Below are 23399 nucleotides of genomic sequence, written 5' to 3'. Positions count from 1 at the left end.
CTATGTGGCCGCTCACAGGGGCTCCTCTGCCCACACAATGTCGTGTATCCTGGTGAGAACTGGTCACCTGCTGTCCACCTTGAAGTTTGCACTCTGTATGGACAGCCAAGAGGGCTCCCTGGGGTTTCCCAGGCTTCTCGCTTTTCTGGACAGCCGAATCTTCTGGAGGGCTGGGGAAGGGCTCCTGTATCCAGCTCTTCCAGAAACCCATTTCCTCACGAATCACCATTGGCCATTTTCTGTTTGGAACATGGTTTAGACAAAGGGGATTTTATATGTATCATGTCCCACCAGACTCTCTCAAGCAGAAGCCTGGGATTTGGAACCTGGGGTTGTTTTTCTGCCTGTTAACTGAACGCCTTGCTGGGTACCTTGTTAACACGGTACTGTTCCTCACATCTTTATTACACGAGGGACTGCCTGAGCCATCGGGACATTCGCTTACTGTTAGCATGAGTGAATGTGATCCTGTTTATGTATTTCAGAAAATTAATTTTTGCTTCTCAGAATCATGTGTGGTATGTGATTCACATCATCCAAGTTTAATGTAAAATTATATACTTTCCCAAATATTTCATCTATATTCCAGAACCTAGTCTTAGAAATGGTTTTTAACGACATAATTTCAAATTTTTATTTTAGCATATGAGAAAACAGAGGTCCCAAACAGGACTTTTCAATAACAGCACTGTTAATGCTTTGAGCCAGGTAGTAACTGTGTGACTGGGTGGGGGTGGGAGTGGAGATGGGGGTGGGGTGGGTGCTTGGCGTCTTGGGAAATGCTCAGCAGCATGTCTAGCATCTGTCCTCCAGAAGCCAGTAGGACCTACCAAACTGGGATCAGAGGCATCCCCTGGCATTGTCACATGTCCCCTATACTACTGGGGCAGAGGTCTAGATCACAGGACGGGTCGCCACAAAGTCACATGACCTCCGCATCTATGGGTGATCTACAGGCTGATGTGCTCTGGAGTCTTGTGACACATGTGTCCAGGATGAGCAGATTGGGGGAGAGAATGCAAGGATCAGAGGAAGCTGACCATCTTGGCATCAGCTTCAGGGCAAAAGCTCCACCTGCCTCATGGTTATCAGCTCCCTGAACTTCATCCTCTCATGGGAAGTCTTGATTCGAAGCTGAAGTCCCTAGTTTATGTATCTTCTGTATCTTCTGGTCCTTCTGGATCTTCCCTGTCAGTGTCCAGTTTAGAAGGCCACTGAGTGTGAGGAGCCAAGCAGTGCCTGGCCCATTGTATTTTCTGATGGACCATGGCAAGCAGAGTTAGCAGGGGTCTCAGAGCAGAGACGTCAAGAGTTGAAAGCTAAGCCAGACTCTGGGGCCAGGTGTGAACCCACGTCCCCTTTGGGTGATGGTAAGGAAAACCTTGAGGCTCTGGGTGGAGGCTGCTCTTAACGTTTGTCTGCAGAACTGTCCATGGTTGGGCGACACCACTGACTGGCCTGGTCATATTTAACTCTGTGTCTTCTGTCCCAGGGCACCAGCCCTACTGAAGCAGACTGAACTTTTATACCAAGTTACTTTGGGTAGGAAAAAAGCTCTTAGTCAAAAAACCATACTGAGAGAAAGAGTTTCTGGTTTTACTCTAATAAATCACTTCTTTCGAAAGAGCTCCACCTAAATCTTTTCTGCCCTGCTTCTTTTTTATAATTCTTTGAATGAACAGTATTGTCTATGTTTCTGACTTTTATTTCTTTCCCAGGCTCCAGGTCATAATCCACAGGGGAAAAATACATTAGATTGACTCATTGCCATTGACCCATGGATCATAATGCCCTATTTTCTACCCAATTAGAGAAGAACATTCTAGAACCTTTGCATAAAATAAATAAGCAGATGACTAATTAATTGAATAAATAATTTGTATTTACCTTTATAGTTGGAAAGTTGTAGGGGGTAGAGAGAAAGCAAATGGGGGCCAAGAGGAATCTTGATGTTCACTAAGAACAGTCTGAGGTGATCCTCCCTTTGTGCCATTCCTGTCAGAGAATGGCCACAAATGAGGGAAGAACCTGGACCATTTGAAAAAGCAGGGTTTCCACATCACCTGCTCCCATAGTAACGGAGGCTTCTCACATCTTCACACATATACCCTCATATCCCTCCACCATGTGTGTTCTAGCTGGGGGTCTGGGAATAAAAACGGTGTCAGACTTCAGTCACACACACGCACACACACACACACACACACGCACACACACACACACGCACGCACGCACACACACACGCACGCACGCACACACACACACACACACACACAGTGATACTCTGAGCACAGCTGCTCAGAGTAGGAAAGAGCTCTGACAGGCTGAACAGGGTTTCACACCTCCCGCCCTCCGCTCCATAACCCGTGTCCTGCCACTTGCCAGTGGGTTAGACCACAGAGTCTTCTCCTTCCTCTCTCTCCTCCAAGGGCGGTCACTACTCAGATAACTACCCATCAACCCACGGAAGCAGAAAGCAGAGCACCCAGGATCAGGACAGGAAAGTGGTGTCCCACCAAGATTAGTAAAGGGACGATTTATAAATGTCTGGATAGGTAGAGAACTAAAAGGGCTAAGCTAGGACTCCATGGCTGGCAGTAGCAGAGCCCAGAACCCCCGCCTCCCCAGGTACCAAGGAGGATGGAGAGGAGTAGAGAGTGAATCCGGAGGGCATGAAGACACTGGCCACTGCAGACCAAGCCAGTCTCTCAGCACAGCCCCCCTTACTCCCTGGGACTCACGGATCTCCTAGTTGGAGCCCTGCCACACTCTGCCTTTGGGGAGAAGCCTCACGATCATTTTCCACCCTGACTTCCTTCCTCGTTCTGCCATGCTGTAATAATGGGCAGAGCAGCTCGAGGCTGTTTCAGATAATCTCTTTTGCCACTGACAACATGAGGTTTGTTCTGCCATTAGAGTGACACGGGCCCAGGAGGAGGAAAACCCTGGGTTCATTTTCTTTCATCTGTTTTTCTCAGTGCACACCATCTTTCTCCACAGCCCCCGTCTGACAGTTCTGGCTGGGTGGGACACAGTGACATAGTCATTACTGTGGCCCACTTGCCAGCTAGGTTATTAAATACGGATTCCACATGAGAAGAGAAACAGCTATATACTTCTGAGTCCCTTTTGGGCCTTGAACTCACTACGCAGCCCTGGCTGGCATGGAACTTACTAAGTAGACCAGGCTGGCCTTGAACTCACAAAGGCGATGTATTAAAGGAGTAGGTCTCTTGAGTAACATTCAGAACATTGTTTCTTCAGACACATCATCAATGCCCAGGAGATCTGCAAGAGTGGGATCTGTCTGAAGAATATTGGCCAGGCTCTCTACCCATCCTTGCCTGGCCACACCTAAATTCAAATCAGAAACTGTTGGTGGCTTTGCCTTGATCAGAATAGCACTAGGGTTTGTTGAAGAAACATTATCAATCATCGTCATGATGAAAATGGGATAGAAGATTCTATGATCTCAATTACTAGAAACTCTGGTTTTTGCTTGCTGCCTTCCAAAGGAAAACTGGAAGTCAGGAATCAGAAAAGAATAGGGCGCTTGTTTGGAATTTTGGGACCATGGAGAGGAAATGGCCCAGTTTCTCTCTGCCATTCCCACTGCAGTGATCACTTATAGAAAAATGAAGCAAAGGCTGGGGTCAGAGTGGATTTTCTGTGAGGTGAGTTACCAGAATTGTGAGATGAACATTCACTGCCCACGGACATGGGACTCACGCCACCATGGGAGTTCTAGAGAAATTAGAATCCTTTCAAGTATGGTTTTCAAGGGTCCCTGTTACACTGCTACATCAGCACCCTGTAGACTGAGGCAGGAGGATTGTGAACTTGAGGCAAGTCTAGGATTCTGGTGGGCACAGCTATACAATGGTTCTACCAAGACTCAAACAAGGATTTTCATGACCTTCTGAAGTCAAATCTGTCAGACACACGAAGAAGGACGGCAAATTTCATGTCACCTAGTGTTAGCCCACCTCAGTCTGCTGAGTGATTAGCAGGTCTTGCTTGCAGAGAGCTCCACCAGTTGTGAGTTTACAGGGTGCCCACCAAGGGGGTCATTGTGTGCGTCAACCTGTCACTGAACTACACTGTAAAGATTTGAATAACAGAGCATAGCAGTTTCAATGGAGTTGTTATAATCTATCAAGTCAATAATTTACAATTTTAGAAAAAAAAATCCCCAAATACAAATTTACACAACTTCAGTTGTTTTACATCCTATCAGACCATTAATCTAAAATTAAAAGTCGTTTGTTTATACTTAATCTGAGCCTAGGCTTTTTTTTTTTTAGGTTAAAATATGTTTCAGCGAGTTAAGCCACAAGAGCATGAGGGTAAAAAAATGACTCGCGCGTTCCATAAAACTTGCCAAGGCAGCTGTAAATATATTCATGGTGAGGTCTGTTTTGTGTACAATTTATATGCAATTGGCTGGCTTGAGAGAGGATTTATGCTCCTGGATTGCTTCTTCTTTGCAAGTAGGCAGTGTGGCAGAAGGGCAGACACACAGATCATAGAGCCGCAGCTCAGCTTGAATCATCTTCCTTGAAATTTCGGGAAGCCATTTTGCTCTCCTTTCTAGCCTCTCTTCCATGAAAGGGCCTCCCTCTGTGAGCAAAGCAGAGATTAGCCATCTGTGGATATGTGTTGTGTCTGAACTGCAGGCGTGCTCGCTGAGACCAAGTGTGAAGGTCCCCAGGAGCTTCAAGGCACTCCCCAAGAGAGTCACACTGAGAAGTTGCTTCCCTTCATTTCTTGTATTTTGGGCTCCTTATCCCATGCTCACCCAGTGCACCTCCCCATGCTTCCCACGTTACTCACCTCTAGAGATACAGGAATGGAAGCCACATCCGAGCGGGCTGCTTTCACAACCCCCCAGTCTTGGATCTGAGGTGTCGTTATTGACAGAGCGCTCGTCCCTCACACCTCCTTTCATCTCCAGAACCTTCCCAGGAAAGATCCATTTCTGACTCTTCCACCCATGCTTTCTCACCCCCAGTTTAAGAACACTCTGGAGCTGCAGGACTGAATGCCAGCTGTGTGAAAGGCACCATCCGTGATATTAGGCTGTAAAGATGTCCAAGTGGCAGGCTTCTGTACCCTCCCAAACCAATCTTTACTAATTTGGACATGGGTGCTTCCCTTGTAGCCTGTCATATATAATCATTAAATATGAATCCCCCCGCTGAAAACGTTTTCAGTCTAAGCCACCTGCCTCTGTCTGGTCCCCACCTACACACCTCCATTCTAACCCTGACCTTCATTATAGCCTGCAGTGCCCCATGTTTAAAGACGAATGTTTCTTATCACGAGTGAGAATTTATTCAATCAGTTCACTCTGAGAGGAGGTCACCAGAAGCCCCTTCAGTGCTGCCGGAGGGCTTTGTTGTCTGGATCATGTCATGGTGGGTACTATCATAATAAGATCCTTGGTACCTGATTGGGCCTCAAGATAGATCTGGGTTACATCGTCTTTATTTTCAGTGTTGACACACTGGCAGGTTGCCAGAGTTTATGTATCCAACACTGCATAATATTTTGTCTGCTTCGGCCCCATCCAGGGAGGCATATGTTTTTAGTGACAGGTTCCATCAAACTCACACGCCAGTCTGGAGGAATTACGACCAAGTGAAATTATCCCAAGTCCCCTGCTTTTAAAATCTTTTTTCCACTTGGACTAAGAATTGAATATCATATCAATCTCGAAAAGAACTGATAGAATGAATATCTATATCTAAAGACAGACAGACAGAAAGACAGACAGACAGACAGATATTTTAGAAGGGATGCAGTCCAAATAGGCTGTGAAAGTCCTCAGGAACTATCAATGTTTCTGTTGCCATGGTTAGGGCAGAGCCACCTACCATCCTGTGGGTCTGTTCATGACAAGCATTCTCTTCTTGTGTGCCCTGAAGCAGATCTGTCTCAGGTTTCTTCCTTGAACCTAAATATTTTGTCATACTTAGCTTTCCTGGGTAAAGAATGGGCTGCTCATCAGCATTTTCCAATTATCTATCTGTCGGTTGACTGCTTTGTCACCCCAAACCCTATCACATGTGGCTGATGCTAGCATCCAGACACGCATCTCCGCAGGACTCAACCCCACGACTGTGTGTCAGCTCCACAGCCTTGCAGGCATCCGCGTGTCACTCAGTCCTCACGCTCGGATCCTAGGCTTTAAAGGTGTAAGTTGCACACTTTCACTCCTACCTGCATAACTGCCCAAACTGAAAGGAAACCCATGGCCTTGTTAGTGCTGCTTTACAGAGGAAGAAATCATGACACCTGAATGTGTGGACTGTCACCTAGAGGAAGGGCCTGCTCTCTGCTCCAGGTCAGGCTGCCTCATTGTCTCCCTGGCAGAAGTGGATGAACAAAGCCTCCATCCACATCTACATCCTGCCGCAGAGGAAGCTGATTCTGGGCAGTGTAAAGGAACCTGCCAGAGAAGTTAGCACTCATGGTATGCCATCATGGCTACAGACCATCCATCCCCTCGAGGGGCATTTGCATCTGACATTTCCTTCAAAACCTGTGTTCTAGGAAGGCTCTGGAATTCTCAAACGTAGGAGGCAACCTTCATTTGAAGTGGACAGAGGAAGAACTCCATGGGCTCAGCCTTTTAGGTGTGGAGGATCCTCATTGGTGGAAGCAGGGCGGTAACTGAATTTGGTGTTGCTGCTGTTAGCTTCAATTCTTAGCAAACACGGGAGGGGAGAAGGAGCAGACCAGGATGAGGCAAATACCACCGTTTACTAGGGACTTCCCCTCCCTGGTCTCTAGCAGATCTTCCACAGGCATGGTTTAAAGGAAAGCCAGGAAACACACTTTGCCAGTTTGAACCTGCTGTCTCCTGCTGCCAGCAAGGGTGGAAATTGCAGGGATCAGAAGTTGGCCCCCAGGGGAGGTGGCAGGAGAGTCACACTGGCACATGCTCTTGTCTTCCAGCTGGGGTCTCACTCAGCTCTTCTTACCAGCATGTCCTCCCCCTCCCCATGTGATCCCTTCCGACAAGATGGCACCAGTCTGTGTGAGGCTTGCTGGAGCTAAGCTGAGAACTGGAGTTGTCTTAGATCCAAGATGACACCTAGAAAGTCCTTAAACAGAAGTGGCAGTGTCCCCTTCTCTTTACACCATGCCCCTCTCCCTTACAGCCCTGCCATTGGTGCTGTGAGAACCATGTGGCCACCCTGTGCCTTAGTGGATGGACCGTGTACACTTCTTTCTCAATGTGAGGTCCTCCGTGAGGCACTGCGGGAGAAAGAATCAGGGTACCCATGACCCATGACTAGTTACTAGACTTTCTCACTCTTCCTCATTGTTGAAACTCCAGGACCTGTCAAGCAACAGGGATCTGGGACGAAGACAAGCTATACTTCCTTTGCTCCTGCTCCTTGTTCTCCACCTTCTCTCTGTAGCTGTGTTGGAGATGAAAATGTAGAGCGTGTTTAGTGCTCTACTGAGTGCATGTCAGGCTTCAGTGGGAAGAAAATTTATCTGGAACCCAAAATTCTCGATGAGATAATTCTAGGTTCTGCCCTTTGACCTCAGGCTCCTTCTGAAGTCTTTCCTCCTGAGGTGGGTCCTGGTTGTTTTCTCCTCCCTCAGACTACAGCTGAGAATTCCAGGCTCCAGAGACAGAGCCTCTGTGAGCACACGTGCCCCTGGCCTTTTAAGGGAAGATTCCCCAGCCCTCCTGGATCCCAGTCTCCCAGCAAGCCCCGAGTCAGAAGTCTATTCTCTGCCACCAGGCTGGAGATGATGCATCGAGTGGATTTCATGCTAAATTAGCTGCCCTTTGTCCCCAGGCAGCCTTTGGAAGCCAGACTAATTTCCCCCTCCCACTGGTCTCACGCCAGATCCTGTGTAGCTATGGCTCATTCATGTCACTATCGGGAACAAGATTGTCTCCTGGAAGCTACCCGTGTAAGAAAGCCTGGGAGTGAGTGTAGATACTGCTCTAAGATGGATTCATAAAAGAAATGGACCAAAGGCACACCTGCAAGGAAGAGTTATACTGATTTATACATGGTCATGTGTGCTGACATTTTTATTTTAGATAAATAAAGTTATGTATAATAGAATTTGTCTAGGTCAAAGGCCAGAAGCAATGAGATACTAAGATGCTTGGGATCCAGAAAAATAAAAATCTAATACCTCGGGCTGGAGAGATGGCTCAGAGGTTAAGAGCATTGCCTGCTCTTCCAAAGGTCCTGAGTTCAATTTCCAGCAACCACATGGTGGCTCACAACCATCTGTAATGGGGTCTGGTGCCCTCTTCTGGACTGCAGGCGTACACACAGACAGAATATTGTAGATATAATAAATAAATAAATAAATATTTTTTAAAAAAAAAAGAAAGAAAAATCTAATACCTCAGCAGTGAGGTATTAGAGATCGCAGAGCAAGTGTCCTGTAGCAACTGAAGCTTCCCATTTCTATGGAGGGTTCCGAAAGGAAAGATAGCTTTCGCATTGTCCTGCCTATTGTTGTCCAAGCCGCACAGCCGCTCTCTAGTGACAACCAAGCTGTATTAGCAGGCATAGTTCTTCTCAAGTCCTGCTTGTGCAGCAACAGAGCCACCGCTTACCTCTTCAGTGGGAACATCAGCATCGGTGGGGAGCAAGCTATTTATTGATAGCAAATGCCAAAAACCCAAGCTGGGTACATCTGAAACAATTCTAACTTTAAAAAGTGACCATTGTTGTCTCTCTCAAAAACCTGCTTCAGTGCTGTTTTGTGTGCATGTGGTAAGATATATGTGTGTGTATACATGTGGTAAGTGTGTGTGTGTGTGTGCATGTGGTAAGGTGTGTGTGTAAGTATGTGTGTGTGGGTGGTGCATTGCTAGGAATTAAAACCATTATCTCTCACATCTAGGTAAGTACTGTACAACTGAGCCACAACCCTAGCCCTGCTTTTTCCTTCTCATTTTGAGACAGCGTCTTCCTCACTAAGTTATGGAGAATGGCTGTGAACTCACTCTGTAGCCTAATTAGACCTTGAATTTGCAGTTCTCCCTCCTCAGCCTCCCAGTAGTTGAGATTACAAATTTATACCTCTGGGTATCTCTTATTTCTGGCAATGGTCTCTTTTCTATCTAATGTTCAGAAATTCTCCAATGATTGTCAGCCATTTATTAAAAATAAGGTAAGGGACAGAGGAAGTAGACCTGGAAGTCCTTTGACCTATAAAAATTGGGTGAGTTCATAAGATCCTAATAATATGGTTTCCTAAGCAAGAACTGCATAATGATCTCACCACACTGTGTATGGGGAAATCTCACATGGCTACTGAAAAAGAGGTCCAGGCAACTAATGGTTACTTAGGGAGAGTGAGTCTTCTCCAGGGATGAGCCCCCTGTAGGTTGTCCAATCCTAGTGGTCAGCCCTAATCTCATATACCATGAGCAACACTGCATGAACTCAGCAGGCTGTATTATGTATACATGTATGTAGTGTGTGTGTGTGTGTGTGTGTGTGTGTGTGTGTGTGTATCAATAATACTAAAGAAGAAGAGGCCATGAGGTTGAAGGGGACACAGTGTAGATTGGAGAAGAGGAAGTAAGGGAGAAATGATGGAAATACAATACTCCTATGTGGAATTCTCAAAATTAATAAAAATAAACTTTTTAAAAACAGACGGAAAGCCAAAGTGGAAGGAAAGACAAACCACCTTTGAGAACAACAATATACTTACATGTAATATTGATCCATACACTATGTCATAGAACTCCTCACTTTTCACTAAAATTCCGTGTGCAAAAACAAAACAATTTAGACAATAGTGACTTGGGCCTGCTGAGCGCCTAGAAAGCTGGGGGAAGGGAGAAGAGACGGGCACCTGCAAGGTTCCTGAGGCAAGGGGCGGGCTCTTCCACTGCATCATGGATGGAATTCCACGTGATCGTGCCTACTTGTTGAGATCTTTGTTCCCAGGGCTTTGCACAGTGATTTGTTTAATAATCATGAACACTCATATGGAGGTGACATGGAGGAAGGGCTCACAGCCCCAAGTGTACAGAAGCCAATGGCTTCGGGACCAGGTATTTGCAGAGTGATAATTTTGGTGTGTAGTCGTCCAACAAAGAGTTCAAGAGCTAACTCCCTATCTGCTGTTGACTCAGAGTTTCTGCAGACCAGAGAGGAAAGGGGCCTCCTGTGATTGGCTGTCGAGAAGCAGCTCAGGGGTCCTTGCTCCTCTTGCCTCCTCCCATTGTGTGCTCCAGTACGGTTATCACATACTGCACAGGGTATTTGAGTCCTTGCTGTCAAAAGCCAAGGGCCTGGCTCCTTCTTGTGTCCCTTCTTGAGAATTCAGGTTTAAGGTATCCTTGAATGAATTATGGAAGAGTTTTTTTATGTAAAACGACCTGAGAACTTAGCTATTTGGGACAATATGCCTAAATATGTTCAGCTATTAGCTAGTTTTAAAAAGGGGCATTGTTTTCATTTAGAGATGGGGATACTATTAAACAATATATTGGTTGACACATGGCTACTGAGAGCCAGAATCTGTCTGACTTCAAAGTTCATGGTTTCGTCAGTGGCCCATAGACACATATCAGCCAATGATCTGGATCTCAAACCCTGAGCCCCTTTCCACAGCCCGTGCCCCAGGCCCCCAGCTCTGCATCATGTACATCGCAGGGAGGAAATTGACAGTGAACGCCCTTGACATTGGAGCGAGTCTTCCGGGGAAACTTGGCATCCACGGCCGACCTCCACCAGGCGCAAAGATGCCTGTCATAGGGCGTTAGCACCGGCTCATCCATTTAAAACAAGTTTCCCGAACAGCATGAGCTAGGGTTTGGAATGTCTTCCAAACAGGCTACTGTCAGAGTCCCAATCCTTTCTGACAGACTGGCCTCTGAGATGTGTCTGTCTCCATCCTCAGCTGCATGGCCTGCTCCCGCCCAAACCTACTAATTGGTGTGAGGGACTCTGTTCCCAAAGCTGCCAGCCATTAGCAGTGTGTCACAGGGAGGGGTCCCCCCCCCGTTTTGCAGTCTCTGGCTGGGCCTGCCTGGTAACAGATGCCTGCTGATGGAGAGCTTTATGGAATCTTCTAGGCCCCCTCCACTCCCCCAAGCACTTCTTTATGGAGTACATCTCATTAGCAGGCTCCATTTTCTGGTCTCTCACATGTTCCCTCACACTTAGCTTTATTGTGCCCCACTTGTCACCTTCCCCAGCCTGGCTTTTAATAATGTAAATCTCCCCTCTGATGACATAGCTGCCTATTACTTGCTGTCTGGCGCCACACGAACTTACCTCTGAAAAGCCGATTCCCCAGAGAAGGAACTGGCCAGCTCCTCACCGTGTCCTCAAGGATGCTTCAGTTCTGCCTGCATCCTGGAAGAGAAGCAGGTCAAGGCCACAGCCAGGCCCTTGGCTTTGGGCAGTCACTGGAGTACCTGGACCAGGAGGCTCATTAGAGCTAAGGAAGATGGTGCTAAGGAAGATAAGGCCAGTGGTAACTCCTTTGGCAGAGCTGCTGTGGGGAAAACACATGGAGAGTCACATGCAAGGTTTGTGACTCTTGTGAAGAAGTCACAGCCAGGGTGCCAGTACTAAGGTGTTCTTGTCAACACAGAACAGACCGTCACACAGCAAGCCCGAATTCACCTCAGCCTCCACCTTCCAAACATGTCGTGCGAATCTGGACTTTCTCCAGGTGGATAAACAAAGCCCCAACTCTCTTGGCCATTTCATAACAGATGATACTGCATTTTATGCAAAGAAATTCAGTGCAACAGATTCTGTAGCACGTGACTGAGTTGTGCTTTCTTCCAGTCTCCGAGGTCTCTTCAGGTGTGGCTCTGCAATCCTGCAATGGCAGCCATGCTCCAATGGAGCCCTTGTGAGCTACTGCTTCAAAGCTCTGCTCCGGGGAGTCTCAGTTCTCCTCCGCATCGCCTAGTGTTGGCGTTATCGGACACCTACAAGCACAACCAAGTCCAGCAGGACCATCCTGGTGTCTTCCGTTCTCCCCAAACCTTTCAGCCTCAGGAAACCATAGAGATCTGCTTTCAGGGAAAGCCATTTCGGGGTCCAAGAGTGGTGGCTGCAGAAGCCTGGGGCCCTGAGTTCAGATCCCTGCAATCTGTATAAAAGCTGGGCATGGCCACGCATGCCTGTAACCTAGGTGCTGGGGCGAGAGAGATGAGAAACAGAAGAATCTCTGGGGTCTCATGGCTGCCACACTAGCTGAAAAATGACAGCCGTGGGTTCAGTGAGAGACCTTGTCTCGAGAGAACAAGGTAGAGAGTAATTGAGAAGGACACCTGACATCCTCCCATGTTCTCTGAGGTCATGACGACAGACAGACAGACAGACAGACACACACACACACACACACACACACACACACACAGAGAGAGAGAGAGAGAGAGAGAGAGAGAGAGAGAGAGGGAGAGAGGGAGAGAGATAACATAAAGAACAAATTTTATCTTCCTTTTAGAAATTTTATCAGGGAAGTATATAAACTTTCATCTGTGTAAAACCCTGATTTTAATTTGCTTTAATGTTATTGCTTGTCATCTGTAAAGCTAAGGAGACATCTCGAATAAATAAGAGGAAGAAAGAAACTCCTATTTGTGAAGAACAGTAGCCCTTGTCAGGCTAGCAAGATAATCCCACATTATGATATTGAAAGAGAAGGGAGCTCTTTAAATAATGGCTGGAAAATTGCATCCTTAAACCCTCGCAGTGGGTTTTCAGAAACGGGCACTCCATCAAGGCCTCTGACCATGTGTTTGTCAGAGTGTCATAGTGTGGATGGCTGTGGAGCTTGCTAGGTTTCTGGCCGAGAAGAAGTGCACACTGTTTAGATCTTCCATCTCTCCATTGTCATCAGAGTGTGACAAAGGCGCTGTGATCAGATGGGGTGAGCACACCCATCCCACTGCCTGATCAAGACAGTGAAGAAAGGGATAAAGTCTAAGAAATAACTCATTGAGCCTGTAGGTCAAACCTTGTTTGCATTAGTCACCTGAGAAAAATAATGTATGTATACATAAGTAGTTTTGACAGGAGCAAGGAGAGACATCATTTTTATTGCATCTACTTGTGTGCGTGTGCTTTATTTCGCTTTATAATATTTTAATGTGGTGGAGGGGGTTTGCCCATGGGGATAGCTGTATGAGCACATAGAGGCCAGAAGTGGACTCAGGCTAGGCTGACTGGCCAGTGAGCTCTGGTCTTCTCCAAATCTGCCACCCCACTCCACCCGCACCCCGCACGTGCTAACACTGGAGTTAGAGGGACAAACCATCGTGCCTGACTTTTTAAACAATGTGGCAGGGATTTGAACCCAGGTCCTCATACTAGAATAACAAGTGCTTTTATTCACTGAGCCATCACCCCAAACCCATCTGGGGTTATTTTGATGTACACAGTCTATTTTATATCAGTAGAACTGAGGGGAAGAAACCTGTTGCCTCCCTCATCCCCAGACCTGAATTTCTACTTTCCTCTCTGAAGAGAATACAGCCATCCCTCAGTATCTCTCTGGGTGACTGAACCTGGGAACCCCTGCATATTCTATAGTGCTTGGATGCTCACGTCCCATAAATAAAATGACACAATATTTGCATATAACCTACCCAGTCCTCCTGAACATTGGTTATAACATATGGCCTCTTGTACCTGCTGTGTAGATGGTTACTGTGTAGCTCTGTAGCATTCGGGAATTGATGATAAGCTAAGAAACCTTGATGTTTAGGGCACACGTGGTGGTGTCCCTGGGTCTTCCCAGTCTGTGGTTAGTTGTGTGCAGGTGGACACTGCAGGTGTGGGGAGCCGGCTGCACTATTTGGTGCCGTGTGCTGCTTTACACGCAGTTTTTATGTCTTTGATCTCCACATCTGTCTGTCAGGGGAGGTAGCACGGCACATCTATCTCAAAGATAAGGACGCCAAGGTCCACACAGCAGGTATCGACGGCGATGCCTGAGTGAGAACCCAGGCCCACTCCTTGCTTTGTGCCCACAAAGCCTGCACCTGTGAGGAATGAATGCCTCCATTAACGACAATGAGCTCCTCTGTGATGCTTAAGTTTTTTATCCACACAGCTGATCTCACCTAAGTTAGGAGGTACCCAGGAAAGGCCTCCTGATCTATCCCAAGGACACCATGGTCCTGACTTTCACCCTCCACCTCCTTCCTCTAGGCAGGGGCTGGCTCCCTCAGCATAGCCTTCAACCCACAGGCGAGACTGGGGGCAGCATGACCAGTATTCCTGTCACCTGCCTCCACAAGGAATCCTGGCATCCCATCCCTGCCATTTGCTCCAGTGTGGAGGAAACTGCATCCTTGGTTGACGTTGGCTACTGCCCAGTTCTGCCATTGGGCCGTGCTGTCTAAATTGATGACCTCTTAGTGTGCACATGGGTGTTTGCATGCAGGTGTGTGTGTGCGTGCACGTGCATGTGTGTTGTGACCCTTGCTTATGTTAGGCAAGCGTTTGACCACTGAAATACCCAGCAACCTTTGCTTTTAGGCCCTCGTGTGGCGTTCTTCCCTCTTTTCGTCACCATTCTTCCTGGGGTAGCTTTTGAACAGCTTCTCTTTTCTGAGACCGAGTCTCACTCTGTAGTCTTAGCCATACAAGTCAGGCTGGCATCAGATTTCCAGGATTCTCCTGCCTCTGCCCCTGAGGACTAGAGCTGCCAGCATGTATCACCACACCTCAGTAATGAGTCTATTCAGTTTGCCTCGGTTTCCTTTTTGGGAAGTTTTCACACATGACTCAGGACCTCATAGATGTGAAGTCTTAAGGAAACCGCAGTCCTGCTCAGAATGAGACCAAAATGACTCTAAATAGCAATGTGGGTCGGTTGCTGCATCTACACCTTGGCTGGTTTCTACTTAGCTGATTCTTAAAAGTCCGTGTTAAGGGAATTAGAATACGGAGGTAGAAAGAATTGGAAAGATGCAGTGGTTCCTCTAATGCTGTACTCCATGACTCTGAGTAGGAAAGCCAGCCACCTTCTTACCCAGCATTGATTACAGCCAACTGGCTGAGCAATCCCTGGTCTAGTAGTTGCCCTTGAGGGGCATTCACTGTGGGTGTTCACAGAAGGAACTTCAGTGAGCTCCTTCATGAGAACAAACTCAAAATTCTTGGCCCCTTATTGCCTTGTCTAGTTGTTCTGATTGGTGAGGGACCCTTTAATCCTCCAGCCTGCCCAAAACCCTCCTGAGGGTTATAGCTGAACCCAGCTCTCCAGGTCAACAGATTCTGGGGAGAGAAACAGACAATAAAGAGTCTTACTGGGTCTATGCCGTGATAACTAGAGACCAACAACAGTGTCTGCTGACCATGACCATATGTGATGGTGGCAGCAAGCGATCACAGGGCCCACTCAGCCTCCTATACGATGGGTGGTAGCTGGCTGTCACCTCCTTGTTAATGTGTGTGCAACTTGGGAGAGTGGCACTAAGTCCCGCTCAATGCGTGTCTCACAATCCCTTTCTCTCCGGCCTCAGGATGCCATCCACCTGAAGTGTTGAAAAGATTAATGAGCAAACATAAAGACAACGGCTGCCCTGAGCAACAGCTGTCTCGCACCAACCCCTGAGTAATTAGACAAATGAGGCAAAGTGGCTCCCAGGCAGAGAGGGCTTTGGTCCACACTGCCAGTCTCCCCTCTGGGCGTCTGCCCCTCCTTTTCCACCACTCAGACTGTCCCTTTAGCTCTCTGATCCCATTGTCCCAGGTCCGAAGTGACTGTGGTCTTGACCCTGAGAGCCGAGCTCATCTCTGAATGTGCATGGCGGCTCCTACTCTCCAGGAGGAGCAGGGCAGAGGGCAGGGTCGAAGATGTTGCCAAGAATCTAACAGTGTTTGCAACAAAAGCAAGGGCTCCTGGCAAGACGTCCGAGGAACTTTCTTGATCATAAGTGGTGTCTCTTAAGCTCTTTAATTACAGAGGATTAAGCAGGAAGTGGAGTGCAGGACTAAAGGAATAATGACAAAAAGGAGGCCAAGCAGAAAAACCCAATTTCTTTGCTAGGAGGGGGAAAGCCCTCCATTTATTTAAATGAATTGCAGAGAAAAGAATGAAGTGTGGCATTTTCCCTAGCTCTGAGTTCAATGGGATTTTAAGGAACTGTGTATCTCCTTAGCTAGACATCAGGCTGGGGCTTAGCTCATCTGCAGAAAAAGGGCCGTGTGCTTCATTAAGATGCAGGCATATGCTTGCCATTCAAATGGCTGACTGAGCCAGTGCCTGCCTGCCTTCTTCTCCATGTGGGCTTCTGCCTAGCCTAGCTCACATTTCACATTCAGCACCTCTAGTTACCTAGGAATGGCTTGCAAAATTGCCAAATAGAAAAGCAGTGGGCCGTGGGGCTCCATCAGTTCTGCCTGGAGTCGCAGCATCCTTGACTTGTGTGGTTCATAGCTGAATGGGGAGAGATACTCGCAGAAAGCGTGGGGGACCCAGTTACCTATCAGAAGCAGTTCTGTGGATACCTGCTTGGAGCATACTGTGGTATAACTGGGGCAAACCTATTCATGAGTAGAGTTAAAGCATCAGGCTATAGAGAGCGCTGGGGAACAAGGAACAATGGCAGGTAGATAATCATCGTGGCTATTGGCCTGCACATGGTGGCTGTGGGGCTTAAAGGTGATGACCTGGTAGGAGCCTAGTTATGTCTTGTACTTAGTAACTACCCATATTTACAGTATCTGTTCTGGGATCCTCTTTGTGTGACATGGTACTCACAAACCAGGTCAAGGCATTATGTAGTTTTAGCATCATCATGGTCATTGGAAAGAGGAGTAAGTCATGGAGAAAAGAGGAATCGAGTTCTCTGTACTCTGCTCCACATTACGTGCCTCACACACAACTTTTACAAGTCCGGCAACAGTTTTGTTCGGCAGGCATTGTTAAACAGATGGGGAAAGTGAGGCTCCCAGGAGTTTGACCGTGTGGGAGATAGAAGCCAGATGGAGAAAGCATGGGGCCCTAAATAGAAGTCCAGTCCAGCCCTACCATCTACGGCTACAGCAATATGGGCCAAAGTGTGTGACCTTGTTAGTATGAACTGTCAACCTGAGTCAGCCTAGAATCACCCAAATAAAGAGTCTCAATTGAGTATCTTTATCAGGTTGATCTGTGGGCATGTCTCTGAGGGATTGTCTTATTAACTGATGCTGAAGGAACCTAGCATTTTGGGTGGTACCATCCCTAGGCAGGTTGTCCTGGGCTATATATGAAAGCTAACTAAGCATGCGCCAACAAGTGATTCAAAAAGCAAGACAGCAGTGTTGCTCCAAGGTTCTTGCTGCAGGTTGCTGCCTTTCCTTCCCTCAATAATGGACTGCAACCAGGAAGTGTAAGCCAAATAAATCTTCTCCTCTCCCAAGTTGCTTTTAGGCAGAATGTTTTATCACAGCAACAGAATGTAGCTATAATACAACAGTATATGGTACCCATTTCCTCTACTGTAAGATCTGGGTAAGTGTGCCAATGCTCTGCATCTCCAGGAGGACTAAATAAGATCATGTAGATGATGGCACAGGCCTGGTATATAACACAGCTCCTAGCCCCAAACGGCAGTAAGTATTTTATGGTCTCACATAGGAGAAGCACTGTTTTAATGCTGGGAGGCCAACGGCATCCTTTCATCATGACCCCTGACCTCCATTCTACACTGGATATGGTGACTATAAAGAGAATCATAGATAGGGTATAGCACTAGACATCCGATGAGCCTGGTGGCCTTGGAATTATTCCTGCTTGAACTCTGTACACTGAAGGTCAGTTCCCAGGTCTCAGCAAACGGGGCTGTGATGTGCAAGATACTCCACTGTGCACGAAATGCATTATTCTCTGAACATTCCTGTAAGTTTGAAATGTTTTATTAAAACATGGATGGCCAGGGGCTTTGGAGATGGCTGGAACAGTAAAGAATTTGCTACGAAAGCGTGACTACCAGAGTTTGAGTCCCCAGCACCCGGCTAAATTTTAGGTGGGCTGTGGGGGCCCGCCTGTCATCCCAGCACATGGAAGGCAGAGATAGATAGGGGATCTCTGGAGCAGGTAGCCTAGCTGTGCCAGCCTGATTGCCAAGCTCTGCGGTCAAATGGTAGGGTCTTCACTGGTATATATGGTGGAGCGTGATCAAGGAAGACTCCCAACGTCAACCTTTGGCTATGCACATATGCACACGTGCAATCACGTACATATGTACTCACACACGGGAACCCATGTGTGTTTGCAATACACACACACACACACACACACACACACAAATTATAACCATGCCTTGCCCCCAAAGAATGATGGGAGTTACATCAGTTCAAACAGCTAGCTAGACAAAGGACAAGATTTGAAAATTCATCATCCTTGGGCATTCACTATTTGCCACATTAAATTACTAAAATCACCTGTCTCTGCAGCTATCTGCCCCACATATCTGCATTATGTGCCTTTCACATGCTGGACTGAATAAACAACGTAGCAAAAAAAAAAATAGCCGAGAACAGAGCTAAATCAATCTCCCAAGACTTGTAGCTTCCAGATCTCTGTTAGCCTTCTGCTTGATTTCTGCCCATCTTAAGACTACAAAGCAGGTGGTCCATTTCTGTGCTGCTGCCACCCTCATCCTTGGGGCGGAGCTGAACTGGTCATAAACACTAGAGATGCTTATGTTCCGTGACTCTGAAGGTGGGTGAGCGTGCACTGCCTCCTGATTTCGACGGGGACATGCTATCATCCCCCCAAATGAAGCTTCTTCTTGCTCATGTAATGGGATCCCAAATAACACGTTACAAACGAAATCTTTTATCACACTTGCCCCTTGGAATGCATTTCAAATGCTGGCCATTAAAAACAGGCCGTTTCATGGGGCTTTAATGATGACACTAATAACTGTGGATTTTTGTCTCCCAGAGCCCTGATGAGCTGAGCTGGGGAGTAAATTACGAAGCTAACTTTTATGTGCATGGTTTATTGATCTTTGTGCTTCAAGGGAACTGCACCAGCCCCTATAGCCTGACAGTCCAGATTAGCTTTTCATCTATGTAATTGGGCCACCAGGGCACAGTTAATTTTTAATATATATTAATAGGAAGACAAAGAACACAGTGTGCCTACTCTGCATTAATGGACATATCAAAATATTCTACCTGGTAGTTATAAATAAACCATCCTTTCCCTGACCCAGTGAGGATTAGGTGGCTGATTCATTGTGTATTTCACCATAATGTATCAAGAAAAGGTTCACTACTACCATAAATAGGTAAACCATCGCGTGCAGAAGATCACTTCGTTGTTAAACAGCCAGCTCTCTGATCCATATTGTTGCCATGTTTGGTTTTTACCAGGTGAAAGTCATGCTCCGTATCTGTCCCACATCCACTCGAGATACCTCAGAATCCAGCTCTTTCCTGAAGGTGGATCCACGGAAGAAGCAGATCACCTTGTATGACCCCCTGACCTGTGGAGGCCAAAATGCCTTCCAGAAAAGAAGCAGCCAGGTTCCTCCAAAGATGTTTGCCTTTGATGCGGTTTTCCCACAAGATGCTTCTCAGGTAGGCAAAAGTTCCCTCTGGGCTCATGTAGTGTTGATTAATGGAGTGTGAACTGGGAGGGTGTTTCCTGGGATACTCTGACGGACAAGGCCTCCATCCATATCACCATGGTTGGAAGTCATTCTAAGCTTCCCAGAATACCCCAGATATTCTGAGTTACTGGCATGGTTAATCCTAGTGCAGGGGAGGTAAAGAAAGGGTCTCTGGAGCTCACCGACCAGGTAGTCTTACCAAATGGATGAGCTCCAGAATCAGTGAGAGAAGAGAGAGAGAGAGAGAGAGAGAGAGAGAGAGAGAGAGAGAGAGAGAGAGAGAGAGAGGCCGAGACAGAGAGAGGACACCCAATATCAACCTCTAACATGCACACATACTCACTCACATAGACCACACACACACACACACACACACACACACACACACACACCCTTGAAATTCATGCCTGGGGAGAAGAAGAAACAAGGCAGTTAACAGGAAAAGTTGAATGTCGTGGGGGAAACTGCAATAAAGTGCTAGAGACTGATCCATCAGAGCTCTGCTCTTGCCTGGCTTTGGGTGGCCATGTAACAAGGGAAATGTTTCAGGAAACTGAATTAAAGGCAGGCGACGTCTCATACCCACAGGGAGTGGAAAGCAGAACTATAGTCCCAGTGAGGTCGTGGAGTGCTCAGTAGGGGAACTGGGGCTGGTATGCATCCTGCAACCAGGATCAGTGGAGAAACATGGAATTGGAGAGCTTGTGCTAGCAATCAGGTGAATAGGCCCATATGTGAATAAACCACGGTATAGACAGAGGAGGGCCTCTCTTGTCTTCATAGACATCGGGGGCCTGTACCTTTCTGAGAAACTTTTAGGTACTTCCCAAGATTTATGCAGCACTCTTCACAGTACGCGAGTTAAGGCTGCAGCTGACCTGGGGATCTTAGCTCCCATTGTCTCCATTTGCAGCCTGTTAATCAGTGTTCTATGTGATTATAAGGGCTACTGGTGTTTACATAACTCCCGCTTTCCACCAACAGGCACTAGGGCACGCAGGTGCCATCCATCGGGAAGCTGAACACTGTTTCTCAAGTTTTCCCATAGGAAGATGAGGTCCTTGGTGATTCAGTTTTGCAGTTTCTCTGTTCATTTCACTTTTTATGTCGTACCACCCAATGGGTTGGGTAATTTAAACCTGACACTGGGGCTAATAAATGGCCTACAAATAATTTAATTAACAGGGGTAAAACTTTTCAAATGCTATCTAGGGAAGTTGTAAGGATTCCAAAGCACACCCTAAATTAAACCTGAACTATTAACGAGTTTTAGATTTATTTCAGAACAAAAAAGAGCCATTTTTATTGCTAGTCTTTGTTTACATTTCTCGCTTGGTTCCCAGGCTCAGGATGCTCGTAGCTACAATTTCAAAGACTTCATAATATTCTGCTTTCCGCAGGTGTCTAAGAGTGTAGATTCTGCGGTTTCCAAGAACTTCCACATGCATTGAGCCGTGGACTCTCCCTTGGATTCTTTAGGGTAGAAAGGGGAATTTTTAATCCTTTTCACATGGCAGACAAGGAAAGTGAGACTCCACCAGTGACCCTTGTCATCTTAGTTCCTCCCCAGATACCTCCACCTCCTCATTCACCATATTCATACGCTCAGTACAGCAGGTCCATGTTAGCCACCAGTTTTTAGCAGTGTGCCATTGGGCAAGCTGCTCAGGTCTCTGGGTCTCAGTGTCCTTATATGACAAATATATATGCCTCCCTGGCTGCTAGGAGAGCAGGTGCTCAGTAGGTGTTGTCTGTCTGTATCAAGATGAAACCATAATCATTAATCTGATACCACTAGTTATTGCCAGCTCAGTCCTATAGGCTCAGCACCCCATAAACCTCAAGGCACAAAATGAGTACGTGTGAGGAACAGCTTTGTCTGGGTCACCTGGTCTTGTATCTGTATTGTCTCACTGCGTCCAGCGGGCTAGCCTGGGTTTGTGGACATGGCAGTGTCCAGGGCCTAGATGTGCTGGCTTTGAACTGAGGCCACTCATTAGCAGTTACTCATTACCAGTTCATTAGCACTGTACTCCACTGGCCAAAATCAAGGGCCACTCTCAGGTCCTTGCCTGTGCATCAGCTGTTGCTGTGGTGACCCCAGGCATCTATGAACTCTGTTCTCCTCTTTCTAAAAGCACCATCTCCTTGGCACTGAGTAATGATAAGATTGGTCCTGTTCCTTCTTGCCGTTAGGAACCATCCTTGTTATCCCCAAATAGCCTTGGCAGCATGGCTACCCATGGTTGGTACAAACCTCGCTGGATCTGACTTAGGGGTAGGTGGGGAGGACTCAGACCTGTAGATGAGTGAGCAGGGCCTGGGGCAGAGCTGTCTCTGCCATAGCTGTGTGCTCAGGGAGGCCTTCCTGCTTCTCTGGGAGTATGGGCAAGGACAGTAGGGAGTTTCTATAGATCACTGTCATCCCTTAACCATCCAACATAAGCAAATCTCTCATCATTCTCTTCTCTGTGAATAGTGAGGCAGAAGCCCTACAGGGCAGTGTGCGGACCACCCTATGGGACACTCTATGGGGCCATTCCTGTGTCTCCACTGTCCCTTGGCCTCTGTCCTGGTGACTCCAATGTCAGTTTTTTCCCCACACAGCCCAGATTCTCCTAGGTGACTTAAGACTCTCGTAGTTCATATTATGTTTGACCCAGTAGCTGACAGTCTCCCAGCCCCTACCTCCTTTCATACTCAAAGGCAGGCTCCTGGGCAGGAGATTTTCCCTGCTCTTGCAGAGACAACTCTGGTCAATTCTTTCTACTGTTTCAGTCTTGGCTTTAATGCTGTCCTGACTCTTGTTGCCTCAGTCCTGGGACTTTTATAAGATCTCACGGTCCTCACATAGCCCCATCCCTCCACCCCCTTGACTGAGGGGGACCCCTGAAGAGCTGCTGAGGCGACCACCCCTGAACAATTGACAATTGTTGGGAGTGCAGTTTTTTCAATTTCAGTTTGGGAGAGAAAATTGATTTCCAGATACTTAGATTCACTGCGCAGCTGCGCCACGGAGCTGAATAACTACATTCATGGCCCAGACTGCTGCTTTTCAGATTCCCACAGGGAGGCACATTGCTCTGATGGCTGCAGAGCCCCAGCGTTTGACGGCTCTCGGGGCCTCTGTGGGCTCTGACGCCAGCCCTGAGACAGAAGCGAAGACGAGGCACCGAGACATGGAAAATAATTCTGTCCTCCTGCTGCTGTGAAAGCCTCAGATGCTAACTGGGGATTTTCCGAATCTCTGAGGTGGTCCACAAACCTGGTTGGATGCCTCTAGTTTGCAGCATGCACTGTCATCGAGCATTAAAGGGGGGCGGGGGAAAATAAGGGATGGAGAACCTGGTCTCTGTGTAGGGTGTAATGAGCACCCTGAAGGCAAGGTGCACTCAGCTAAAGAGCGCTTCAGATAACACACTGGTGTGGGCAATTGATGCTGTTTACAGTGAGTGTTTGGATAGGAAGAGAGGTTTTCAAACACGGGACATGAGCAAAGAAAGGAGGGAGGGCGAGGAAGCAGATGTACGTCTGGAAATTCTCAATTCTGTTACCATTAAGATGTTCCTCGGGGTTTCCATCCTGAAACGGAAGTCATGTTTCCCCCCTCTTATGACTAGCTTGTTTCAGAGATGTGTGTGTATGTGTGCGTGCGTACATATGTCTGTATGCATACATGTGTGTTGGGGGGTAAGATTCTAGTGGGCAGAGGGTCAGTAGAGAGTTGAGTGCCTTGCCCAGGAGGCTGGAATTCAGAATGATAGGTGACAGAGGGGAATAGGATCCAGAACCCATCACATTCTCCCTGGTA

General features: G+C 47.2%; 1 protein-coding gene across 2 annotated transcripts in view; it reads left to right on the top strand.

Moving 5' to 3' along the window:
• Kif26b (kinesin family member 26B) overlaps positions 1 to 23399 on the top strand; it is a 424022-nt gene that overhangs the window by 332821 nt on the left and 67802 nt on the right. For both annotated transcript variants that reach the window (XM_087906092.1, XM_085687637.2), the window contains one exon: positions 19350 to 19556. In XM_087906092.1, the coding sequence (XP_087762218.1) occupies positions 19350 to 19556 (207 nt within the window). The remainder of the gene's footprint in view (positions 1 to 19349; positions 19557 to 23399) is intronic.

Source organism: Myodes glareolus, chromosome 5 (genome assembly GCF_982192425.1).
Source record: "Myodes glareolus chromosome 5, mMyoGla1.1, whole genome shotgun sequence".
In the NCBI taxonomy this organism is placed as follows: domain Eukaryota; kingdom Metazoa; phylum Chordata; class Mammalia; order Rodentia; family Cricetidae; genus Myodes; species Myodes glareolus.
This window is presented reverse-complemented; position numbering and strand designations above follow the sequence as displayed.